This window comes from Zychaea mexicana, assembly GCF_025766255.1.
Source record: "Zychaea mexicana strain RSA 1403 chromosome Unknown BDB00scaffold_19, whole genome shotgun sequence".
Classification (NCBI taxonomy): Eukaryota; Fungi; Mucoromycota; class Mucoromycetes; order Mucorales; family Lichtheimiaceae; genus Zychaea; species Zychaea mexicana.
The window spans coordinates 74,011-97,751 of record NW_026516682.1 but is presented as its reverse complement, the minus strand read 5'-3'; the positions used below and the strand labels follow the sequence as shown (position 1 = coordinate 97,751).

General features: G+C 42.3%; 10 protein-coding genes across 10 annotated transcripts; 3 read left to right on the top strand and 7 right to left on the bottom strand.

The window, feature by feature from the left end:
• Positions 1-1,449, bottom strand: BDB00DRAFT_870160 (Metallo-dependent phosphatase-like protein; the record flags this gene model as incomplete). The annotated part of the gene is made up of 3 exons (XM_053126674.1): positions 1-970; positions 1,065-1,273; positions 1,384-1,449. 3 exons carry the CDS (start codon positions 1,447-1,449, stop codon positions 1-3), a joined length of 1,245 nt encoding a protein of 414 aa, XP_052981874.1.
• Positions 1,450-2,355: 906 nt separating this feature from the next.
• BDB00DRAFT_897280 (class III chitinase) lies at positions 2,356-5,176 on the top strand (the record flags this gene model as incomplete). The annotated part of the gene is made up of 12 exons (XM_053128522.1): positions 2,356-2,436; positions 2,503-2,530; positions 2,656-2,819; positions 2,955-3,202; positions 3,335-3,369; positions 3,457-3,609; positions 3,749-3,979; positions 4,071-4,236; positions 4,344-4,346; positions 4,432-4,444; positions 4,524-4,581; positions 4,666-5,176. The coding sequence occupies 12 exons, from the start codon at positions 2,356-2,358 to the stop codon at positions 5,094-5,096; spliced, it is 1,611 nt and encodes a 536-aa protein (XP_052981873.1). The 3' UTR covers positions 5,097-5,176.
• Positions 5,177-6,323: 1,147 nt separating this feature from the next.
• On the top strand, positions 6,324-7,888 carry BDB00DRAFT_927243 (uncharacterized protein; the record flags this gene model as incomplete). The annotated part of the gene is made up of 3 exons (XM_053128873.1): positions 6,324-6,606; positions 6,710-6,836; positions 6,934-7,888. Exons 1-3 carry the CDS (start codon positions 6,366-6,368, stop codon positions 7,886-7,888), a joined length of 1,323 nt encoding a protein of 440 aa, XP_052981872.1. The 5' UTR covers positions 6,324-6,365.
• Positions 7,889-8,020: 132 nt separating this feature from the next.
• On the bottom strand, positions 8,021-9,784 carry BDB00DRAFT_206697 (FMN-dependent dehydrogenase). The gene is made up of 5 exons (XM_053116459.1): positions 9,554-9,784; positions 9,289-9,440; positions 8,582-9,180; positions 8,351-8,512; positions 8,021-8,291 (listed from the first exon to the last, which is right to left on the bottom strand). Exons 1-5 carry the CDS (start codon positions 9,685-9,687, stop codon positions 8,154-8,156), a joined length of 1,185 nt encoding a protein of 394 aa, XP_052981871.1. The 5' UTR covers positions 9,688-9,784; the 3' UTR covers positions 8,021-8,153.
• A 1-nt stretch (position 9,785) lies between these two features.
• Positions 9,786-11,233, bottom strand: BDB00DRAFT_206647 (FRG1-like family-domain-containing protein). Its single transcript, XM_053116458.1, has 5 exons — positions 10,936-11,233; positions 10,780-10,844; positions 10,304-10,678; positions 10,078-10,222; positions 9,786-10,000 (listed from the first exon to the last, which is right to left on the bottom strand). The coding sequence occupies exons 1-5, from the start codon at positions 10,995-10,997 to the stop codon at positions 9,853-9,855; spliced, it is 795 nt and encodes a 264-aa protein (XP_052981870.1). The 5' UTR covers positions 10,998-11,233; the 3' UTR covers positions 9,786-9,852.
• Positions 11,234-12,353: 1,120 nt separating this feature from the next.
• Positions 12,354-13,586, top strand: BDB00DRAFT_786137 (S-adenosyl-L-methionine-dependent methyltransferase; the record flags this gene model as incomplete). Its single annotated transcript, XM_053120584.1, has 5 exons — positions 12,354-12,404; positions 12,510-12,568; positions 12,662-12,884; positions 12,964-13,367; positions 13,466-13,586. 5 exons carry the CDS (start codon positions 12,354-12,356, stop codon positions 13,584-13,586), a joined length of 858 nt encoding a protein of 285 aa, XP_052981869.1.
• Positions 13,587-13,651: 65 nt separating this feature from the next.
• Positions 13,652-14,295, bottom strand: BDB00DRAFT_206629 (uncharacterized protein). The gene has a single exon (XM_053116457.1). It carries the CDS (start codon positions 14,048-14,050, stop codon positions 13,718-13,720), a length of 333 nt encoding a protein of 110 aa, XP_052981868.1. The 5' UTR covers positions 14,051-14,295; the 3' UTR covers positions 13,652-13,717.
• Positions 14,296-16,684: 2,389 nt separating this feature from the next.
• Positions 16,685-17,938, bottom strand: BDB00DRAFT_812614 (uncharacterized protein). The gene is made up of 2 exons (XM_053122703.1): positions 17,671-17,938; positions 16,685-17,574 (listed from the first exon to the last, which is right to left on the bottom strand). The coding sequence occupies exons 1-2, from the start codon at positions 17,824-17,826 to the stop codon at positions 17,014-17,016; spliced, it is 717 nt and encodes a 238-aa protein (XP_052981867.1). The 5' UTR covers positions 17,827-17,938; the 3' UTR covers positions 16,685-17,013.
• A 592-nt stretch (positions 17,939-18,530) lies between these two features.
• On the bottom strand, positions 18,531-20,971 carry BDB00DRAFT_897273 (uncharacterized protein; the record flags this gene model as incomplete). The annotated part of the gene is made up of 5 exons (XM_053128521.1): positions 18,531-19,236; positions 19,288-19,459; positions 19,529-19,718; positions 19,825-20,439; positions 20,534-20,971. 5 exons carry the CDS (start codon positions 20,969-20,971, stop codon positions 18,531-18,533), a joined length of 2,121 nt encoding a protein of 706 aa, XP_052981866.1.
• Positions 20,972-21,735: 764 nt separating this feature from the next.
• On the bottom strand, positions 21,736-21,988 carry BDB00DRAFT_812610 (uncharacterized protein). Its single transcript, XM_053122702.1, has one exon. The coding sequence runs from the start codon at positions 21,981-21,983 to the stop codon at positions 21,762-21,764; it is 222 nt and encodes a 73-aa protein (XP_052981865.1). The 5' UTR covers positions 21,984-21,988; the 3' UTR covers positions 21,736-21,761.
• Between the last annotated feature and the right edge of the window lie 1,753 nt (positions 21,989-23,741).

Genomic DNA, 23,741 nt, shown 5'->3' with positions numbered 1-23,741 from the left:
TTACAATAGCATTATACATGCAAGGTATGTCAGAACACCCACGGAGGCCACATCGGATATATCCTTGGCCAACATGGACAATGTTCTTCTAATGGGTGAGGGTCGTGGAGCCATGACAGAAGGTGCTGGCAATGTAGGCGTAGCATCTTCATCATAACTTTTGCCAAATCCGCGCTGTTTCCGTAATCTCAACCATCTTGAAAGATGCATCAAAGCCAACCCCGAGACGGATACAACCAGTAAACACGCATAACCAATAAAGATGGCAATTTGATCTGGTAACCAGCATAGCTTTGTAGCAAAATAATCCTGTCCTGGTTCTCCTCCTCCTCCTTCTTCTTGTTGTTGTGTGCTGTCCGCTTTTTGGTGCTTCGTTGGGGTTAAATCGAGCAAAACTACGCCTGGGTATTTCAAGCCTTGTGCCATACTAAAAGTCGGTATCGTCATTTCCAATGTTTCAGTAAACTGTTGACTGTTATATCGATGATTGACGACACAATAATCATGATCGTCGCCCGAAAATACAGCGACAGGATTGACGCGTTCAAGGATCTGTTGCGACAAGCGTTCGCCGACTAGATTTTGGTACTGGTATCCACGGCCCTGGCGGATGCCTTTTTTATACTGTTGTCGATCCGGTCCACATGAAGCGGTGGGTGGTCGATACAACGGTACATGTGTAAACAGGATGCGAGGATGTGGTGGTAAATGGCGGTCCAATAGATCCAAAGCGCTTTGTTTGCTAGGTAGGTCATCGTTGGTAGCACTGAGTGATACGGTGTCTAATACCACGATCGAGTATTCTGAAATGTTGAACGTGTAGGATGTCGGTCCGAATTCGTTTTCGAAGCGTTCGAGTATATTCTTCTTGATCCCATTGCCGAAACCGATATCGTGGTTACCGGCCATGAAGAATTGTGGTTTTGTAGAGTGAAATAAGCGTCTGAAGCGTGTTACTTGCTTTTGGTATCTTTTGTGCATCAAAAGTTTAAAAACATTACGATTGACCGGTCGCTTTTTGCTTTTCCCTCTTTTATCTTTGTAATTATAGAAAGAGGACTCACCCGACATCATTCCATTCTCGGCCACCGTCCATGAGATCACCCATGAATAACTGCGCTTGTGGATTCAATTGACGGTTCAAATGTCGGTAGTTGCGATGCATATAGAGATCGCTATAAAATTCGGATATACGAAGCACTATTCCTGGACGGTCATAGGAATACGCGTCTGTCAATTGAGGATCGCCAATAAGGAGCATACGATCGAGTGCCTGGTTATTGTGTTGGTATCAGTACACAGAATCTCATTGTTTCGTTTTTAGGTTTTTGATGGCATAAAACAAACAAAAAAACAAACTTACGCTCCCTGATGCAGCGTTACCGATGGCAGCGTTGTCGGTGGTACTTGGCCAGGGGGCACATCGCCGAGCTGCTTTCCAAAAGACATAATATTCGCCATGTAATAATGCGAGAATCCAAACCATCCGCAGACAGTTTATGAATGCTCGGGAGGATCGTGTCGGTGAAAACCGTTCAATGATGTGTATTAAGGGTCGAAACATTAACTAAAAAAACAAAGCAACAATGAACAGAACAGAGAAAAAAAAGAGAAAGGAGGTTGGGGAGGGAGGGAGGTCGGTTTAATGTAGGGCAGCAGCAGTCAGCCCCCAAGCAAACAGCAATAGGCTCTCAAAGAAGCCGCTGGATGTGGCAGAGGGTCATAGAGAAAGGTGGGAATATTGCCTAACTAGTGCTTTGTGCAACGTCGATGTCAATTATATTGCATGTAACTCCAGTCCAAAGAATTTTTGCTTATCAAAACGCACAATCACATTCTTATGTTGCATACATGCATGATCAACTGTCCCTGATAAGCAGTAAACAGCCATGCCAACAATTGCGTTGCTACTAATAAGACCGTTGATTCGAAAATTTCATAAAGAAGATATTTCCCGAATATAAAAGCAGGCACACACAAGTACTAGCGCGCGCCAATGGTGCGTTATTGAAACAAGTGTAGAGTTCTAGTGGCTAGACATCCCACAGATACAAAATGCCGTTTCATGCCGTTTATGCCTTATGATGCCGTTTGATGCTATTCGATGCCGTTGGTCGGACCCGTTCACAAACACAACTTTAATCTGGTTGAGATGACGATGATGAGGTCACGTCTCTCTCTTTCTCTTTCTTTGAGTGTGAACAATGGTCTTGTTGCCCTGAGAATTTATAAAAGGGTGCGCGACTTACTAGTGCCATCTCTCGTCATCTTTTTCTCTCTCTATCTTTCCCTTCTTTCGACTCTTTTCTTCTTCTTCTTCAACAACTTGCACAGGTTCCTTTTTTACTGGCAACAATGACCCATCGAGCTCTGCAACTCTTGACTTTACTATCCATGATAGCAGCATGGACTGCAACCACAGCCCTTGCATTCGATGTAATGTATAACATGCGTGCTATGAATAATGAGATCAATAACTAACATTTGCCACCGTATGCGTAGAATGCATGCAATGATAATCTCGTTACATGTAAGTTGGCCCCCCTCCTTTCTTTCTTCAGGCACAGCATCAAGTATACTACTAGTACAAATTTCTTCTTCTATGTAATAATAAACTCAAGCACGTTCGTCTTGACTTTTTTTTTGTCATTATAGATTGGGGCCAAAACTCATACGGTGCAGCATATCCTAATGACCGTGACGGATGGCAAAAACCATTACGGTTTTACTGCGATGAAGGCGCGACTGATATGTTTCCGATTGCATTCTTGACGAACTTTTTTAGTAAGGGCGGCAAACCTACGATCAATTTGGCTGATGTAAGGAAATCGCACAACTGCTGTTCATGTCGTCGCCTTCTACATTTTCCATTATACATATTCGCACCAAAAAATAATAATGATTAAAATAACACCGCCCCTCATACAACACTTTTACTGTGTGGATCTTCGTAGGAATGCAATCGCTATGATAACGCCACATTTCCCGGCACTGATTTGGCCAACTGCACAGCTGGCATCCAAGATGATATCAAGTACTGCCAATCAAAAGGCAAGGCGCTCACATTGTCCTTGGGAGGAGCCACCGCCGGTGCAGGGTTTCAATCAGATGAACAGGCCATAGGCTTTGCCGATACCCTTTGGAATGACCTTTTAGGCGGATCCTCCAACACACGACCTTTTGGAAATGCTATTCTGGACGGGTCAGTGGGATGAATGATGGTGTCATATGAAGGAAGGGGGTGGTAGGGGGAGAATCTCTTTTGTTTCTTTTTCTTTTCTCTCACACAACAAAACGAAACAAACAAACAAAACATCATTTGCTACGACAACAGCATCGATCTCGATATTGAAAACGGAGGAGCTGCTCGTGAGTGAGAAAAGGAAATACAAGAATATCATATGTGGTCATTTCATCTCATATTTCATTGTGTATACCCTGCTTTTTTCCTTTTAGATTATCCTGCGTTTCTACAAAAGCTAAAGTCATACTTTGATGCAGCCGATAAAAAATACTACGTGACAGCTGCTCCACAATGTGTGTACCCAGATGCCAACTTGCAGACCACGCTTGACCAATTTCCTGTGGATGCTGTATACGTCCAGTTTTGTAAGCTTCTCCTCTTTCCATCTTTTCTTGAATCCATGTGATATATCACACATGAGAGAGAATGGGCCCTTTTTTTGTTTTTACATGACTGAACCCTGTAATTGAACCCTTATTTGTCACCACTAACCCGTGGGCTTAGATAACAATCCATGTGGATTACAGACATATGGTCAGGCAAGGAATTGGAACTTTGGCATGTGGGACTATTGGGCCCGACACGTGTCTCCCAATCCCGATGTAAAGGTATACATTGGTGCACCTGCCAGTAGCACGGCTGCAGGCAGCGGCTATGTGTCACTGGACACTTTACAGAAAATTACCACAGAGACCCGCAGCTCGTTCCCAAGCTTTGGTGGTGTTATGTTCTGGGGTAATTCATCTTGATTTGCCCTCTGGTATATCTGCATGTGTTATCTTTATATACACATATTTGTGCTAAATACAACAACAAATACATGTAGATACTTCACAGGCTTATGGAAACAACCGATTGGATCAAAATATCAAGGATATTCTCAAAGAGGGTGCCTCGTGTGACCCTTCAGCATTCGCCTATCCTCCTTGCGATGCGCCTGCTTGGTCTGATTCAGGTCGAACATACACGACGGGCAATCGCGTTTCACACAAGTAAGTTATCCTTTTTACTCAAATTTCAATCAACAGAGCGATAGATATACACATGTTTCTGCGATACTAACAAAATTTCTCTCTACCTTTTATTCTTGATCTTTTAGAGGGTAAGTGAACCGCCTATTAATCTGTAAATTTCCAGTACAAGTATCTCACAATGTTTCTAATCACAATAACTCTAATATTGTGTAGTTACATCTGGGAGGTAAAGTATGAGTAACAAAGGGAATTTATCTAGTCAACTCCACTCATTCTGTCTATGAAAAAAATCTCCTATAATGAAGGCAAAATGGTCGGCAGGTTCCGAGCCAACTGCTAATCCAATGGGTGAATGGGCTCCAGGTAAAATTATCATGCTATGCAACTTGAAGGACTTTAATATATTTCCGAACGATCACTAAAGCGTACATATACTCTACGATTTAGTAAGCGCCTGTGAAGACAACAACAGTATCGCCGCAGCAGTTAATAGTGACCATGGTCCACCGTCATCTTCTGCCAATGGTAGCAGCAGCAGCAGTCGGTCGTCAGGAAAGGCCTCCTCAACTCCAGCATTGGAAACAATCACTATAAAGTCACCACCACCACCGACTGCTACTAACCAAGTGCCAACAGCAGCAATTGTGGTTACAACAACCGTTTTTCAAAACGTCAATCCAGTAGGAGGAGACGCCTCCAACACCATTCCTCATCAGGATAAGAACTGTGACAGCATCGAGCCCTGGTCTCAATCAAAGACTTATGTTGGTGGAAGCAAGGCGATCCATCAAGGTCAAGTATGGACAGCCAAGTGGTGGTCATACGGTGATGTACCCAGTGGTCCTGCAGGCGTGTGGTCGCCATCAGGGTCGTGTTAAGATACGTTTCTTTTAAGCTTCAAGGCGGCATTTCCACCCCCCCCTTCGCAAACCTTCAAAAGAAAACGCCTTCTCGTCGCCATCATTACACCCATCATTTTTTCTTTTTTTTTTTTCCAACTATTCTTTTCAGTAATTATATTTAGCAGCAGTGAAAGTCAGGAAACTAAGCCCCTTATTATACTCTGTTACATCACTACTCTTTTTTTTCCTTTCAGTATTTCGAATAGGATCTCGCTCTTTTTCTCTCATTCATATTTACACATACAGCGATGCAGTGCTTTGTGTTAACATTGTATGCCATATGAAGAAAGAAACATAAAAAGAAACAGTGTATGTATTATCATCCATCGTTCAAACTATTAAAATAGGTCACCATTTCTATTTATATTCTCAAATGCACCATCATTCCCGCTACTAGTAGGATCGCTGTTGTGATTGTGCATACTGCGGATACAAATGTTTTGTTTACGAATCTTTAGCATAAAACTCCACACCTGTAGATCCCGAACACTGGCCAATCGATGGAAGGGATAAACGCACATGGAAAAAAATTTTCTTCCAATAACTCAAAAAAGAAGTACAGATCTCAACAAATGCCGTGCATTGTGAGTTTTTCTGCGTGGTGTGCAGATGCATCAGAAATCAAAGAAAAGAAGGGGCAGGGTTTGTTATAAAACAAGGGTGTGTGTGTCATTCGAAACCGCAGCAGATAGTACGCCATCCATCCATCTTACAATTTCAGTTGGCTGGAGAGCCCAAATAGCAGCAATAGGAACCAAACAAAGTAGCTTATTAAACATTTACGCACATATACATAAAACTCAACAGCAAACTAAAACAGGCGTCTAGAAAGACGCACTGCATGTGTTACGAATTTCATATCCACTAAAAGCTGTGTCATGCACTAACAGAGACAGAAGAGTAAACAGAAGAAAGAAATAACCCATACACTATTATAGCATACTGGAAGATTAATTCGCCGAGGAAAGAATCTTTTTATTATCACCACGCATAGGTTATCATGCTTATCATTTACTAGCCCTGTCCCTATCTATGAGAAGTAGCTGTGGGGAGCAAGGGATCAGCATTATCATCAGCCCTTTCTCCCCCACCCCTCCCGATGATATGTATGAATCTTTTACCTCAACCCCTTCCACATCAAAACAATATGATAAATTATTATGCCCTTCCCCCAGAACCATTATATTTAACCCATCCTTTTCTCAACCCCACCCTTTGTTCTTCTTTCTTACTTCTAACCACATCATGTCAAGCACTGCCCAATCGGTTGCTACTGCCTTTTGTGGTTGGCCTGCTCCTACCACCGCCACCATCTACGAAGACAAACAACAACAACAGCAAAACACAAAAGATGAAACCACACTAGCGATCCCACGTTCCTTGCTCCATCAGCTTATCCAGGATCACCATACTGTTTATCACATGGAACACCGTGATCATCCGAATCTTTTGGCGCGTGTACTTGTTGCACTCCATGAATTGGGTGGTAAGTGCTTTTCTTCTATACAAGTGTTTTGGAGAGAGAGAGAGAGAGAGAGAGAGATAGAGACAAAAGATGTCAACAAACTCACATCACCTTTCATTGATAGCCAATCAAGCTCAACTTATTAATGGATACTACAAGGTGTATCCTGATCTTGTGCCATTGTTACAAACGTCGATTGAACAACGTGTCCTTACGGACGATTCGTGGCTGGAACATTTAGGGGATCCAAAGTAAGGAACCAACAACAAAACAATGAACTTTTTTTTTGGTTACTATTTGCAAAAAAAACATTATTATTGACGGTCTTCACATCTACTGTATACATAGATATTATCGTCCGTATCTAACTTTTTTCCAACGTAAAATTGAAGAATACGGCATGGATCAAGTCGTACAACAGTATTTCTTCGACAGCCCGCTATCTAGTTCAATTGGGTCCCAGCTGCAACCAATCGTGCATATGGCATTCGGGCTCGAATACGACATGCCCGATGTTGTCACGCAAGGCCTTGCTTATCTAGCAACGACGTTTGTTGATGTGGCATCATTATTAAACGTCGATGATGAAGAAGAAGAAGAAGATCACAGCAGCAATGAAAGACAACGACGATTGTCAACAACAACAACAACAACCATGGATCACGAAAGTTTGTTGTTTGATATGATAGCAGCGGACCCCAGATTTGGCGGACGCATGGACGGCACCAACACGTTCCATTCTGCGCTCAAAGTATTGATCAAAAGCCAGCAGTCGCTGCTTGGCATGTATATGCGTCAGAATGCAACCCAGGTCCGACTACAAGACCTAGTTACCTTGGCAGCTCGATTGATTCCTTGTACAAAACAAGCGCATCGTCTGGACTGGTTTCTCGGCGGAGGACAGCTGCTTGCGTCTGCATTAGCGATCCAGTATCTCATGGAACGATTTGAAAAGCAATACAACAACAAAAAGCTCGTACGGTTACAATTCTTAGCCACCTTGTGTACGTTTATTGTCCAAGGTCGACCCACGCGTCCTCCTACCTCCCACTATGATGCGCGTTATGTTCATTCAGAACAACAACAACAACAACAACTTTCTTGGGATTCGTGTGGTTCCACTGTCGTTGCTTCGGGTGATCCAAAATCGGTATTAATCTTACAATCCCTGGTGAAAGCTCGCCGACTTTATGGTAATGGCGAAGAAGAGGGGTGCTATTTAGATATTGCCAATTTCATTGCTGGGTTTGTGCAGAGAGCAGACGGTGCATGGTGCAAGACAGATGATCGCAGTGTACGCTAAAAACAGGGGGGCATACACTACCAGAGAAAAAAAAAGAAATCTCCCTCCCTTCTCCATCTTACCTGTAAATCCGATTCATAATTCCCCTTTTCCTCTCACTCTAGAACTCGTTCATCTCCTGGTTCTTATAATTGCTTCTTCTTGCTTTTTGTAAAAAAATTACTTGTTTATTGTTATTACATTCTAGCTAATATACGCGAAAATGACATCTCTTCTGCTGGAATCACCTTGTCCAAATCAATCTGATCTATGCTTGTGCAGCCTATCATGGAGCGAAAAATGGTTTTAGTGGCAGGCCGAAAGAGAAATATAGAAGAGGGGGGAAATACTTGCCAGACAGGGCCATGGTGGCTTCAAAATCCTTTTGGATACGCGTCAAAACTTGCTTCACTCCTTCCTCACCCTATGAATTAAAAGTGATGTTAGCGGACTCTTCTGAAAATGATTGCTACTCATGTTTACCTGATGCACTAATCCATAGATAATCGGTCTTCCTAAGAATACAGCTTTCGCGCCCAATGCTAGTGCTTTAAAGACATCGCTTCCTCTGCGGATACCTCCATCCACATACACGTCTACATTGGTATTTCGGCATGCTTTAACAACTTCTGGTAGTGCCTCAATCTATATAAAGCAGGTTGTTAGTCATATGTGTCGGGCGAAAAAGAGAGAGAGACATTGGTGTATACATGCTGTAGCAGGACATGTGTCGAGTTGTCGACCACCATGGTTGGAAACAATGATACCGGCGACACCATGGCGTACTGCTAACGCTGCATCATCTGCACGCATGATACCCTTGATAATGATGGGCAGCTTGGTAAAATTTTTCAGCCATGCTACATCGTCCCAGTTGAGTGAAGCATCCACATCATATCCGAAATATCCATCATGCTCCCGATCTTCAAAGTTTCCAAATCTCAGATGCTTGGGCAACTTGAATCCCGATCTACGAACGCGGTGTATATATTGCCCACAAGTACATTCAGTAACAGGATATCTCCTGGAAGAGTATAATCCATTGTATTGAAACAACACGATTGCTGTAATATACCTGACTTCCTGAAGTCGACGGCCGAGCACAGGTCGATCCACCGTAAGCACGAGTGCTTTATAACCCGCCTTTTCGCACTTACGCACGAGCTGTTCAGTCAGCTTGCGGTCCTGTTCCACATACAACTGAAACCATCGAAGGGCGTCCTCATCGACGCTAGCAGAAGCAGCAGCAGCTTCCTCCATGGAATAGTTGCTGTAACTCGAAATGCAGTAGCAAGTGTTGAGCGATGCGCATGCTATAAATATGACACAGATTATATATTCACACGCGTTAGTCATGCACTTTGTCAGTCAAACTTTTAGTTGCCACAGCCCAGTTCCAGGCCAAGAAAAAAAAAAGGTACCTCTAGCAGTAGCCTTTTCGCCCTCATGATGGGCCATGCCATGCAAGGACGTTGGAGCTACGCATATGGGGGACGCGAGTGTGTGGCCTTGAATTGTAACGGACGTGTTCACTTTGGATACATCGATCAAGACTTTGGGTCGAATAAGCAGACTTTGGATGCAGTCATAGGATGATGATGATGTTATGCGTTAGGATTTCTATTTCATGCACTTGGCGTGGCCAAGGACGATATGTAACGTGGTGTAGTATCAAATTGTACGCACCGATCGTATGCCTCACGGTTACGACGTAAGGTCACTTCGTTTTCGGCGCCAGTGCAGTAAAATCCAAATTCGCCACCTGCCATCTTCTGGCGGGCCAACGTCTCATAATCATCCAAGCACGCCAGTTTAGCCATTCACACAAAAAAAAAGGGTTTTGAAGAAAAGAAAGAAGTAGAAAAGCAAAAAGAGGGCCTTTTCGGATGAAGGGAAAAATGGCCCTTTTTTCTTTACACACCAGAAATTGCCCGGTAAACTTTAAGGTTTTTGTTCAATCCTTTCGTTTTCGTTCCACAAATCTTTTATTTACAGTATCGATCAGATTTGACCTTGGCTCTACGATCCAGCATAGCTTCGGCAACACGTCCTTCTTCTCGGGCCTCTTTCAGTTTTCGTTTATCCTCGCGTGACATGTGTAGACGGCCACCTCCCCAGGATTGATATCGTTTACTAATGATGTGAAAATTTGTGTTAGCTTTGTGTACGCATGCATTCGATATATATCTTTATATAGCACAGCAGCTTACACATTCTCCAACTCGTTGGTAGAGGAACCCTCTTTTTTCGATTTCTTCTTGTCGCGCTTTGCCTTGAGTTTGAATCGTGCCTGACAATAGATACGGAACGTTTCGCAGAATCCCACATCCTCGGAATCCGCTCGAATTTTAAAGCCTAGTAAACCATTTCTTTTTTTAGCCCACCTTATTGCTCTCCCTGTCTCTCTCTCTCTCTCGATATACATTGGATGCTAACCTCCTCCAGCAATTTCATCCGCCATCAAAAATTTGCCATGTGTATTCTTGAACGCAAAGCCAGCTTCTGTGAGGGTAGGTTCCCATTCCTCCAATCCACTGATAGCTTCACGATCTGCCGACACCACACCAAATTTGTCGCTGCTCAAGTATTTGCCATTACTGGATTTAAACGTGAACGTATTGGATGTTCCTATCAGTCGCGCACCCACAAATACTTGGTTGACAATAAGTGGTTCGGTTTGACTTTGTTCTGGTATCGGATAAGCCAAGAGTCGATCGTCATCGTCAACAGTAAAACAAATGGGTGGATCGCTTGGGTGTGTAATAAAGAGTGGTCCAACGAGATCATCGAGTTCATCGGCACGTACCCAGCCTACATTATATTTTAAATAATTCAATACTCTTTTATTCGAGGCTAGTATAATCGCATAGCATCCGTGCTGATCAAAAAGTGTGTAATGAAAGATAAGTTACCTTCGTCCGAGCCGCCACCTTCGTGACCTTGATCTTTCGCTTCAGGTCGCTTTCTCTTTTTCTTTCTAGATTTAGAATGGCAATAATTAGATTAAGGCATTCATCTTTAGCTATTACCTAATATTAGTGTTTGTGTTTCTGGAATTTTAATGTTACTTGTGTTCTTTATCACCCTTGAATATGAGTTTGCCTTTGCTTTTCTTTGGTGCATCAGCCATGGTGTGGTGTCAAAATCGATTATCTGAAAGAGTAAAAAAAAAGGGAGTTATCGTGCAGTCGTTATGCAAAATTTCACTTGCCACCATTTTGGGGCAGATGATGATGTAATTAGATATTGCTAGTCAGAAGTGTGTTTTGTTTTTCATCAAGCGATAGCTTTACATGAAGTTTAACTTTGTGTTGTCTGATAGGAATAACGTCAATGTTATAATGAGTTAAACAACCCAAATCTACGTTTTGTTTGATAGATATCACAAGTTGCCTGAGAAGAAAAAATGATTCTTTTGATGGACATACAAAAGCACGAAATGTACTCTTGACAGTAATGACATGCTAACAATTCAAACGTACTCACTGTAATCGATGGTGTATCTATACGTTAAAGAAGAAGTTTGTTGTCAAGTTCAATCAGCATAGCAATAGCAACGGTTATCTATAACACACCTACTGTATAAGTTAGATATTGATTATCATTGCTGTACTCGATGCTTTAGCTGACCCATTTCGTTTGCGCACACTTGCTCTTTCAAAGCATTGTTGATAAGTTTGGGATCCTTGTGCTGACAGAGCAAATTTTAAAAACCATGTGGCAAAATGCTATGTGGTAGCGTCAAGTGTATAGGGGTTCATATGCTTTTACTACTGCGATTGCTTCTTTGTGCCGACGGCATTAACTCTTCCTACAAAGTGTTAACCATCGAGGTTGAACTACCACATAGTCGGCTAAATCAATTTACCATCCTATTGCGCTAAACGACTCTCTGTCTGGCCCATTCTACTTGTATATTCTACGTACGATTTATCGTGCTTCATAAGCTGCTAATATTATACCTTCTCTTTGATATACAGAGAACGAATCATTGTAAAAGTAGCATTGATATATAAGCAGTAGAGTGTTGGGTAATTTTGTTGTTCAACAGTGTAGTACTCACACGATGGCAGCAGAAATGAAGCTACGGCTCACAATGTAAGATGACCTAGTCTTGTACGACTTGTTTCTCTCATTCTGATACTGTGGACAAAATCTGATAATGTAATATCAACACATCCAAAGGGCAGTAGTACCTAAAGCTTAGCGTCTCGTAGAAATCACAGACCTTTACCAGCAGTTGGGAAAAATTTTCCAGATCATGTGTAAAAATTTTTGATCACGCGAGAAATTATTTCTGTTATGGACAGCAGTAACAGTAAACTGAATGATGGCAAACGGCACCTACTTTTGTGTTGAGCACCTGAAAGTTTCGGTCATGCAAGGGATCTCGGATAAATCCATTGCAGTAGCCAAGGCGTGCAGGTCAATGCGCGAATTCACATATAAATGGACATAAATGGGAAGGGTCAAAAAAATAACAATCATGAACTCAATCAGATACATCCAGCACAAGCCTTTCCTCGCTTATTGCACAGTAAATATGATACCACTCATCAGCCGTCGTCGTGTTGTATCTTTCAATTAATCCATCTTTTTTTTTCATTTCTTGTCTATTCTGTGGTGATAACAATAATAATAGGGCCTATTGGAATCGCGTGGTTATACCAACCAGATCAAAGCTCTTGAAGTTGGTTGCGGGTAAAGCCAAAAAGCAGAACTTTATAAAATGTAATGCAACCTATATTATCAGTACTAATTGGTATAGCAATTGTCTTTTATGATCGATGGTAGACCGGGCCATTTCTCAGCCTTGTTGAAGGATCAACTCAAGGACCGTATTGACATTACAGCCATTGACCCCTCCGAAGAGGATATCCAGGTCTGTGCGAACCATAATGCAGCTGTCAAATACCTTGCCACGACGATCTTGGAAATGGATCTTGAGCAATATCGTGAGCATTTTGATGTGATTCTGTTTACAAAGTCACTCCATCACTGCGAACCTTTGGATGAGGTACGTGTGGAAATTGTTGAGGAGGGCTTTGGATACGCTCTGTCGCCCTGCTATTTTCTCTCACACACATCTTATATAGACTGTCGTACAAGCTCATCGTTTCCTTAAAAAAGGTGGCATTGTTGTTGCTGAAGAATTCAATCCGGAAGCGATTGACGAACCTACTGCCCGGTTTTTCTTCAACCGTCTCGACTTGTTGAAAATCGGAAACCACATTTCGCGACCACCCATCAAGAGCGAGACTTACCTAGCTAAATGGGACCAAATGATCGATCCAACGTCTGGTTCGCCTTTGGAGCGCTGGGCTTTAATTTTCAATAAAGACAGCGCCAAGAAGCTTTTCAAACACGGTCTTCAAGGGAAGCAAATGTCGAGCCACGAAGCTATGATTTCGTCCTTTGCCAAAGCATTTGGTAATGGCAATGAGTCTGTTGTCAAGGCTGCGCGTAATCCATTCTTGCAGAGTGCTTTCGTTTTCCTCGGGTAAGTTTTTTTTAATTGTGTATTCAAAATAATCGTATGTGCTATGTGTTTGGATGGGTTCAAGATACTCATGGCTGTTGTGGAATTACTTGTCATAGTTTGCAAGATACGCCTATGGGAGAAGCTATTGTGGAAGCCATCATTGCGCAAGAAGCGTCTGCTATCAAGGATGGAGTGATTAAAGCTACTGGAATCGCCTATCTCGTTGAGAAACAATAGGCTTATTAACATCTAGTCGATAAACGTTCTAGGAGTACTAAGTACTCCTTCATACAACATAATGTCACATCGACCAAAACATTTGCTTTTTCTGGTTAATAAATGTGTAAAACCAAACGATTATTTTTGATTCATCTAAGGAAAAGTGAAGGAATGATCATAAATAAACAAAATAAAAAACAAACCACGAAAATGCTCATAAAACAAGTGGCAAAAGAGGTGGGGTAAAAAGGAAAAAGCAAATATACATCATTCAAGAGTGTAATATTTTTTTTTTGGAAATGGTTCAGGGGGCTACGGGTTTGTATGTTTTCAGTGCTAAAAAAAGTATGTTGTATGGGGAATCGTGAGGGGTAAAAAGAAGGAGGGAAGGGGGGGGGGGCAGATCTACGAGTAGCAAGCCAAAGTAAAGCTGACAGCAAGCTTATTGTTATCACTTTCTGGGAATAATGCCAATGTGCCATGCGTGATGAGCAGCAAATTCAACATGTGCGTGCACGCACCACACTCGCTTATAGTGTGCAATAGTCGCCACAGCCTTTTCATTTTCAGTATCATTGAAAAACACATGATCGTCATGATCTTCATCCGCCTGCAGACCCACAATGACCGTCGTCAACGTATCGCACCAACGCAGCATCATCCATAATCCTTCGGCCTTGACCACCGGTGCAACCAAGTACCTCAGCCGAGGACATTTCGCAATAATCATCTTGGCAACTGACGCCGTCAATACATCGTACCGATTCAATGTCAATGATAATAACTCGTCTCCATACGTCGGTAATATACCGTTTCGTAAGGCACCTGGATGATGAAAATAATGTGAAATGTGCATCATGGTGGATCGGTCCACTTGGTGACCATCATGCTCTCCTTCCTCCCCATCCATAGTGTTGTTCGTTGGGAATATCAAGCACGACGAACAGCAATCCAGTGGTAATATCTCGTCGCTCATATCAAAGTCATTGTCGTTGTCATTAAATTCTTCTTCGTCATTGTGATTGATATGATGATGGTGATGTTGGTGATTGTCGCCGTTGTTCTGATGATGATGAAGAGGCTGTTGTTGTTGTTGTTGTTGTTGTTGCTGATGATGATGTTGATGGGTATTATGATGAATGAAATTAGTGTACAAATCGGCTGACAATGATGTGGGAATATGTGTCAACATGAACGTCATGGTTGGTTTACGATACCGCTGGACTTGTTTGGGTGTCATGCTTGATTGCAAAAATGTCAAGCGAGGGCACAGTTTGTTGAACAAGAGCGAGAAAAAGATATCCGAGTAGTATCGTCCCTGAGGCAGTTTGATCGTCTCGAGCGATTGACCGTACTTGTGGCAAAACTGGATAATGTCTGTCATGGATGTGTTGTCTGGAAACACAGCTTTTCGATACACTGACGGGCTGACCAGACTGTACGTGAACCGTGAGACAAATAGATAAACCACGCGATCCGTCGTATGTGTAAAGTTGATCACTTGTAGGAGCAATTCATTGGGAAGGACTGGAATGTTGTTCTTGTTATTGTTGTTGCTGGGCGATCCCGAGGGTATTACTACTAATGGTGAATGCTGCTGCTGTCGTTCTACCGCTATTGTTGTTGTTGCTGTTGTGCTTGCCATTGTCTTGACATAAAAACCAAACGGGAAATATTCACACCAGTGCGTTAGAATTGCAATTGGGCAAAGCAAAGAAAAGGAGTAAATCAACTGTGCTTTAACAAAGAATTAGAAAAGGAAGGAATGTTGTGGGTAGACACTAGTTTCTCTCTCTCTTCCCTCTTCTTCAAAAGGAATAAAAAAAACAGAAAGAAAGAGAGAGAACACGTGTTGTGAAAAAAAAAGGAAGCCAAGGAGGAGGGGGTGGGGGAGAGAGAGAAAAAGAAGGGCCTTTCGGCAGCTCAATTCTTCTTATGCACAGGAACGATGGATGGTTTCTTGTCCTACCTTTCATCTATTATAACTCGGCAATTGTTGTTTAACCTCATAAATCCCGTAGCAACATGAATCGTTGACATGGATATACCCGCTAGGTCCAATGTACACAATTGATAGGTCATTACTATGTTAGTTCTGCTTGTTCTTGGGTGTAATGGCATGGTTAGCAAGGAACTTTGAGTACCAGTAATGATAGTATGCATTATATGAAAACATGAACCTCGCTAGACAAACAGTATGGTATGTAAGTAATGCTTTTTCTCTATAACTTATGATACCAGTGGGGTGACAATCCCATGAGATGGCATGGGGAGATAGAGAGGGAAAGAGAAAGTATGTTAGTATGTACCGAGAAAGTGACCTTATTTTTATTCTGGGCACCTCGGTCCCACTGAATTGCTTTACAAAACAGCACAAAAACATTCCTCGACTCTTTTTCTGGAGAGCGTAATGCTATTGCAAAACTACGTGCACTGAGAGGCGATGTGGAGACATAAATTAAATGTTACAGCTATAACTGTTCTTAAAAAACGTGGCGATGGTGAAGCATGATGTCAACTATGATAAATAAATAATCATCAGATGGCTCATTGGAATTTCTTTAATAGTACAACGACCTGTAATATGCGTATCAGTAGTGTGACAGAGAAAGAAAAGAGTGCACGGTTGGTGCTTTCTGGACACACATACCAGCGACGACTCCATTGTTTAAATTGCGAGTGATGCAGTTAACAAGAACATAAGGTAGTGTGCTTCCAGGCGGTGCTCTCACTATAGTAAACTAGCATTTAATGGGAAAAAGCCCATGCAGGAATCCATGTACTACTTGCTAACTGCTCTCTATTATTAATGTGTGCGATCCATATCTTCACAGTTATATGGTGCCTTTGTACTATGGTTATACAATGAGCTACATACGCATTATCCTTTATTGGCAACGGTACACTCTGTTACTATCTTCATCAACCGCGTGACGGTAGCACGTATTGTGATCATGCTATAACTGCTATCAGCAGTTTCGTAGAAGGTCCTCAGGTGAACATGGACCATGCGTGCACCTGTAGCACGTATAGCAGAATATCACATTAGCAAATAAAAGCCTCTTTTCCCTTGGCTACGACGTATTCCATTCTTACACAAGTCTGCATAAAGCCCTGTCGAAAGATGTATCATCCAACAAAGAACGTGCTGCCATTTTAAATGAAGACCACTATCCGCTTCCTTTCTGTCATAGATTATAGAGAGTATTTTTGTTTTCTCCGTACCAAAACAACCACAAGAACTTGGAGCATTCTTCGCTATTTTGATAATAGCTCAAAGACTGTGAAAGTGTCATGCGAACTTTTCCACTTATTTATTTAATACTACAGTAAGTCTGCTTTATCTCATCTCTTTTGTATATAGAATAATATAGAGTGGACCGTTTCTTCATTACGCATGATATCTGTACATAGATCAAAAGCAAAGAGATTGATATATAAATGCTCAGCCCCGTATTTCATTCTTTTTATATTTTAGAGTCAACTGCTTATACTTGGCTTCACATGCGCCTTCGCTCCGTTTGAGCTTTTTGCCAATTTCTTCCCAATCGGTATTATCCTGTTGCTGTTGCTTCTTCTTTTTCAAGTTTTTTGCAACAGTAGCAGCAGTAAATTCATGGACATGTTTGAGCAACTGCTTTTCTTCGTCATCGGTCCATCTTTGATATGCTCGACTTGCTGCTGTTATTTTCGTCGGACCCTTCGATTTAACCACCGGGTACGATAATACCACAGATGATCTCTTTTTTGCTTCTTCCATTTCTTTAGCCGCTTTGGCTTCTGCTGCCTTTGCTTCCGCTTTTGCTTGACGAATGGCCGTGCTTTGGGCTTCTTGGCGGCCTCGTTCAATCTCTTTATCGGTTACATGGTACTTGTAGAACACTTGGCAGATCTTTACTGAAAATTGGACCTTTTCGGCAACGTCTTCCCAAGGGGTAGGTGGATCGCTTTCTCGCATCTTGGCTATCGCTCGACGCTCTGCTAGTCCCAATGGCGTTGGAGGAGGCTATTCAAAGTAATATTACAATTGTTATTAAGAAAAAGTTTACTGATCACCGTGCCCTTCCCTTTTTTTTTCGGCTCACTCTGCTTAGGTATTTACCCTGTCTTTGGCATGCCTCTTCCACATCTGTTGACATGCTGACCCAGAGTGAATGTCATCCTGAACGAGTTTTGCAATAGCGTCCCAGCTCCAACGAGGATGATCGCGCTTAGCTTTCAGAACTATTCGTCTGTCACTTTCAGTCCAAATCGGCATAGCAGTTATACTTAGTCTTGAACGAGATGCTAAAGTAGCTTCGGAGAAGCGATAGAAAGTGTGTATGGGAAAAATAAAGAACTAGTTAAAAGTCCTGAATATTTATAGAAAATTAGTTTTGTAAGCAACATATGTATGATGGCGTTTGTTGTCAACAAGTTAATAATGACCGTTCTTTAATGGCGGTTGTTGTCTGATAGTTTTATGGTGTTTTTTGCTGCTTTTTGAAAAAGGAACAGTAATCAAACATCCACCCGTATTGTTGTCAGTATGTATATATGATGCAAGGTCTGCTGTTGATACGCTATTGGCAACGAATCGTCCTTGCTCATTCAGTGATGATTTTGCTTTACTGATTTCTAAAGTCTGACTTGCCATGTTTAAACACACAGGAGAATGTAAGTTTTGATTTTTCTCTAATGCTTATTATTTTCGTTAGAACAATGTGAAAAATTGCTTAGCGCCATAACTTATTCAAATAGGGCTATCGCTGAGCCCTGCGATTTGTTTAGCTTCGCTTGTGTGCCATTATACTTTGACATTAAAACTCTTTTTAATGATTTAGATTGATCACGTAAAGCCATAGAACAATGTGCCTCTCGGTTTTAGTCATTAAGCAAAGTCCTTCTATTTATTTGGTGCTATAAAGAACGTTTGTATAAGCTACTAAGAGAGAAAGTTTTACACATTATCCAAATATCTATTTAATCATAGTCCTTCTTGTGAGACCATTTCTTCTCGCCGCCCTTGTCACTGTGCTTTTTCCAGCCACTCTTGTGCCAATGACGATCTTTTTCTTTGCCGTAATGATGACTGCCTCCGCCATGGTCATTTTTGTCGTAGTCATCTTCCCACACTGGCACTTTGATGGGTATGTACACAGTCTCTCTACCGCCGTTCTCTGTAACGGTATGCTGTTCGGTTGTCGTCACCGTGGAAAGATCATGGATGGTGGTGAGTGGTATAGATACTGTTGCGGTCTGCACGGTGGTCACCGTTGTTCGAGTGAAATCTCTATCGTCTACGGATGGTTCTTCGCCTGGAATTGTCTGTGTCGTTGTCGTAGTATGCTCACTCGTTTCAGTGATTGTTGTCACTCCTCCTTCATTACCCACAGTTTCAGTCGTTGTAGTCACACCCGTTTCCGTGGATACAACAAGGTTGGTGGTTGTTGTCGTATCTGTGTTTGTGAGCACTGTGATGGTTCCAATCGATCCTTGCGTTTCTGTAGTCGTTGTGATCGATGTCTCCGTTTGCGTCTCCGTTGTTGCTGCTGTAGTTGTGGTCGTGCCTACTTCAGTTTCGGTTGTTGTTTCGGTTGTTGTTGCTGTGTCGATCGTTGATGTCACTAATGTTGTAGTGCTGAGGGCAATGATAGGGGTTATTTTAACTTGATTACTTGGTCTATTGCTGGTGTCATGTGCATAGACAAGAGAAAGCCATAGGGCTCTGATGACTCACCAAATTTCAATCACTTCTTCGTTTGGAACAAGCGGCAGGCATCCGGTGTAATTAATATCACATCCTGTTGCGCTAAAGTCTCTGATAAGACCGCTGTTTCCATCTTGCCAGTAGTAGTCTAGTCCAATCACTTGTCCAGCAAATGTTCCTGTGGGGGCGTCTTCGATATGACCTATGAATAATGTTTTCAGTATTAGTGTTCAGTGAGTCGTACCATTTCTATGCCACTCCTCTTACTTACCAAGTGGAGCAAGGATCATTCCCTGCAGTTCGCCATCGTTCTCTCGATGGAGTGTAAATGAGCCATTTGGTTCATAATTGCCATCGCTATCCACAGGATAAAAGTTAAAGATGGTACGGCAAGCGTTGAATCCGCCCGCATGTGGACGGCGTGTTCTGACGTAAATGGTAGCACCGTTATCCACAGGGATCTAATGAATACATCATAAAAAAAGCGCCGCCAGAATGGATGTTATTAGTAGTTAGAGCAAAAGATGCAAGACGGTGCATTAAATTTAAAACAAAACAGCTTATTACATTGAGGACGATAGTTTTGTCCGTCGGAAACACTCTTCCGTTAGCGAGACCGTTCCAGTTCCCACTGCCCAAAAGTATACGGTCTGGATACGACATTCGATCTGGCCACAAGTCTGCACAGCTGCCATCAAAGACAGTACATGTGTCGAGCGCCATAACATAGTAATTCTCAGTTCCTGCTGCGACAGAGTTGCTTTCGTCGATCGTTAGCTGATCGGATGGGTCAAGCACCATATTTGGCGGAAAGCTTGCTAATTCTTCGCTTGCCACAAGATATGCATTGTGCATGGCGCCAAAATCGAACTGTCCGGTGGTTCCTTCATTGAGTGGACAGCCTGGTTCGACTACACTAACGTGATCTGTCGTGCCGCCGCCATCCAGAAAACCTGCACCGTGTACTAAAGCGTCGTTGGTAATGTCTACTGCGCCATGCACAACAAGACCATAATTGCGGAGTGGGTTGGTATCCAGATCAGAGCAAACGCTACTGGGGTAATGGGTGTTCAAATCAAAGTCGGTGCCCAACAAGTTGCCGTCAACGCCTAGAGGACCCCAGATTTCTTGCGCATTTTGTGCGTTGTAGTCACCGAATACGATGACGTTAAAGTATCGAATCTATACATAAAATCGTATAAGTATTTTACTTGAGCTCTTTTACTGGTGTTGAATGAGCGAAGGAGACATGATAAGAAATCTTCTTTTCACGTACCGTCCGCGTAATATTATCGGACCCATCCCATGTGCACTGATCCAGGGCTTTGTTGAGCCGTTGTTCCGTATCGTTACCAGGAGCTTCGTTTCGCCCGGGAACGGTGATTGTCTGCGTATAGGTCGCGTCGATGTTGGTGGTCACCCAAGCAGTTTCAACTGAAGGAGGGACTTCAACTGACGTAGGTGTTTCTACAGGTACTGTGTAATAGTGGTAGGCAATATGATCGTTTAGATGCTTTCTGTCATCGTCTTTGTCCTTATCGTAATCATAGGCGTCGTAGTAATCATCAAGATAATATTTATTTTTCTTCTCGTTGTTGTTGTAATGAGATGCTTCAACACCGACAAGTTGGTTACTGGATAACACTAGAAGATAGGCGCTACTGATGGCAGCAACTGCGCAACATAGTTTCGAATGACGGTAGTTACGGGTCATGCGAACGAAGAATGATAATGATATAGATAGGAGAAATATCGGCTTCAAAAGCTTCTTTTTGTTATCTCTTTATATATTTTAATCTTTCTATGGAAAGTACAGCATTCCTAGCTTCGGGGACTTGTATATTATAATCCACTGTGCATGTTGCGCATGGAAAATACTTACATTCTTCAAGGCTCCTAAGACTATGTTAAGCGTATAGTTTGTACATTAGAAGCAACATCATATACATCCGTCGATTTATTAGCTACTGTGTCCTTTTGCTAATGAGTAACATTCTATGTGACCGCAACTTTGAGTTTAACAGTAAAAGGCGGTAAGAGACGGATGCGCGTCGGTAAGAGTCAGTGCAGTCGACACCCCCGTACGCAAAACGAAGTTATCCAGTCAAATTCTCCTCCTCGGTAAGTGTAAAGACATCTTTATTGAATTAATTTTTTATTCGCATGGAAGATTAATCGTTGAATTATGCAACAAAGATTACGATTGGAAATCGAACCTTGCTTCTTCTAATACCGGAAGTTGCAAATTACTTTGTAATTGACAATTAAGTAGCTTACACTTGGGAATTTTTAGACGCGACAGTCCCTTCACCCCTACAAAAATGACGCGATCTACTTTTTGTATAAAAAAGCTTTCGGTGTCATGCGTGAAAGTGTTAACTATTAAACACCACTTTCGTGCGGACGATGCCGATTCGAACAATCAAGAGGAGTGAACACCACATGTTAGCTACTTAATTTGATAATTTTAATTTTTAGGAGAATGCAGTAGCAGAACATCATCCCTAGTGGTAATTTTTATGGTTGTGGTGCTGCTTCTCATACAACCATTTTCCATCATCACCACCACTCTTCTCCCAGTGTTTCTTTCCATGATAATGTTGGCGTCGACCACCTCTTTCTCCCTTATGATATCGTTCGTCATGACGGTCATTTTCAGTAACAAGATTACCTTTCCAACCAGCAGGCACTTGGAAAGGTATGTAAACAGTTTCGGTGCCTTGCATTATGGTTGTTGGCTGTGCTTCGATTATGGTAACAGTCTTGGCACTGTTTTGTAAAGCAGATTGTTCATGTACGGTAACTGTATGGGCTTCAGTAGGCGTTAATGTCTCGGTGGAGATTTCGACACGGGTAAGCGTGACTACATTGGTAGCGATTATTCCCTCCCTTGTCTCTGATGGAACACTATTGCCACCGATTTCCGCGACAGTAGTACCACTTTCTACTACTATTGTCTCCGTCTCGGTTGTTGTAGTGGGAATCAATCGATCATATATCTCTGTAACTGTTGCCTCGGACAAATTCGTCGAAACTTCAGTAGTTGTGGTAATCTCCACATCAGTGGTAGTAGTCGTGGTTGTATCTGAATAGCTTGTAATGGTGCCCAAGGATCCTTGCGTCTCCGTTATAACTGTGACTGATATGTCGGTTTCCGTCAGAACCCGAGTAGTAAGTTCTGTTTCTGTAATGTGAGATGGAGTAACTTGATCGACTGTCAACGGGGTTAAAGTCACTTCGACGGTAGTGGTGATTACGCCTGTTTCGGTGAGCGTAACCGTCGCCATGTTTGGCCCTTCGGTTGGAGTGCTTTGAAAAAATTGAGGAGCAGTGGTAGGAGATGTTATTATATATTTAATGTTAAATTTAAGATTAGATGACTCACCTGGACAAAGTTTCTTCACCTGAATCACTGCTGTCAATAGTGATACCTTCATCCGGGTCGATGACATCAACAGCAATTAATGGCAAGCAACCGGTAAAGTGCTCATCACAGCCAGTTTGACTGAAATCTCGAAGGGAACCGCTATTGCTGCCATTTTGTCCATAATACTGGCCAACAACTTGACCGGCAAAAGCTCCTGTGGGGCCGTCCTCAATGTGGCCTGTTTATTTAAACACGGATAATAATAGGTGGAAGTGGAAACAATTGAGAAAGTTAACATTCGCTATTAAAGTAATGAGCGATCTTCTTTAGTTACTTACCAAGTGGAGCGAGAATCAGGCCTTGGAATTCACCTCCTGTTTCTCTTCGTAAAGTAAACGAGCCATCGGGTTTGTAATTGCCATCAGCATCGACTGGGTAAAAATTGTAAATAGTGCGACAAGCATTTAATCCAGCTGCATGTGGACGGTTTGTTGAAATAGTGATAGTAGCACCATCATCTACAGGTATCTGTTGTGTGGAAAAAAATATGCGGAATAGGGTATGTTTAGTATAGGTCCTAGTGAGACTTGTACCAGAAGTGGTGCTTTATATAGTCAGCTTACATTGAAAGCGTAGGTCTTGTCAAGTGGAAACACTCGTCCATTGGCTAAACCATTCCAAGTTCCAACGCCAAAAAGCATATTTCCGGGATACGACATTTGAGTTGGCCATATCTCACATGCACCATCGACAGCGGTGCAAGTATTGAATGCAAGTACGTGATAATTTTCAGTCCCTTCTGCAGCAGCAGCAGAGTTGTCAATCAATAAAGTCTTGCGATCAGTAAGTACGGTATTGGGAGGCATACTTGCAAGTTCCTCGCTGGCCAAAAGATAAGCTCGTCGCATGGCATAAAAGTCAAAGTTTTCCGTACTACCCTCAATTAAAGGGCAGCCTATGTCCACCGTATTCACATTGTCTACTGAGCCGCCACCATTTAAAAACACGGCACCATGTACCCTGGCATTATTCACAGTTGTTGTACCATCGACTACCAGGCCATAACTGTAGAGCGAATCTGTGTTCAAATCACTGCAGGTGTAGGCTTGGTGCGAAT

What these genes read in the sequence shown, in the direction of transcription:
- BDB00DRAFT_206697 (XM_053116459.1), bottom strand. Translation starts at nt 9,687, where the DNA reads ATGGCTAAACTGGCGTGCTTGGATGATTATGAGACGTTGGCCCGCCAG. An exon ending in CGAAAAGGCTACTGCTAGAG is followed by an intron (nt 9,181 to 9,288) that starts GTACCTTTTTTT and finishes TCATATTTATAG; the next exon opens with CATGCGCATCGCTCAACACT. An exon ending in TCGACACATGTCCTGCTACA is followed by an intron (nt 8,513 to 8,581) that starts GCATGTATACAC and finishes TGCTTTATATAG; the next exon opens with ATTGAGGCACTACCAGAAGT.
- BDB00DRAFT_206647 (XM_053116458.1), bottom strand. Translation starts at nt 10,997, where the DNA reads ATGGCTGATGCACCAAAGAAAAGCAAAGGCAAACTCATATTCAAGGGT. An exon ending in AAGGGTGATAAAGAACACAA is followed by an intron (nt 10,845 to 10,935) that starts GTAACATTAAAA and finishes TTCTAAATCTAG; the next exon opens with AAAGAAAAAGAGAAAGCGAC. An exon ending in ACCAACGAGTTGGAGAATGT is followed by an intron (nt 10,001 to 10,077) that starts GTAAGCTGCTGT and finishes TCACATCATTAG; the next exon opens with TAAACGATATCAATCCTGGG.
- BDB00DRAFT_812614 (XM_053122703.1), bottom strand. Translation starts at nt 17,826, where the DNA reads ATGCCGATTTGGACTGAAAGTGACAGACGAATAGTTCTGAAAGCTAAG. An exon ending in AGAGGCATGCCAAAGACAGG is followed by an intron (nt 17,575 to 17,670) that starts GTAAATACCTAA and finishes TACTTTGAATAG; the next exon opens with CCTCCTCCAACGCCATTGGG.
- BDB00DRAFT_812610 (XM_053122702.1), bottom strand. Translation starts at nt 21,983, where the DNA reads ATGCAAGGCACCGAAACTGTTTACATACCTTTCCAAGTGCCTGCTGGT.
- BDB00DRAFT_206629 (XM_053116457.1), bottom strand. Translation starts at nt 14,050, where the DNA reads ATGGCACATTGGCATTATTCCCAGAAAGTGATAACAATAAGCTTGCTG.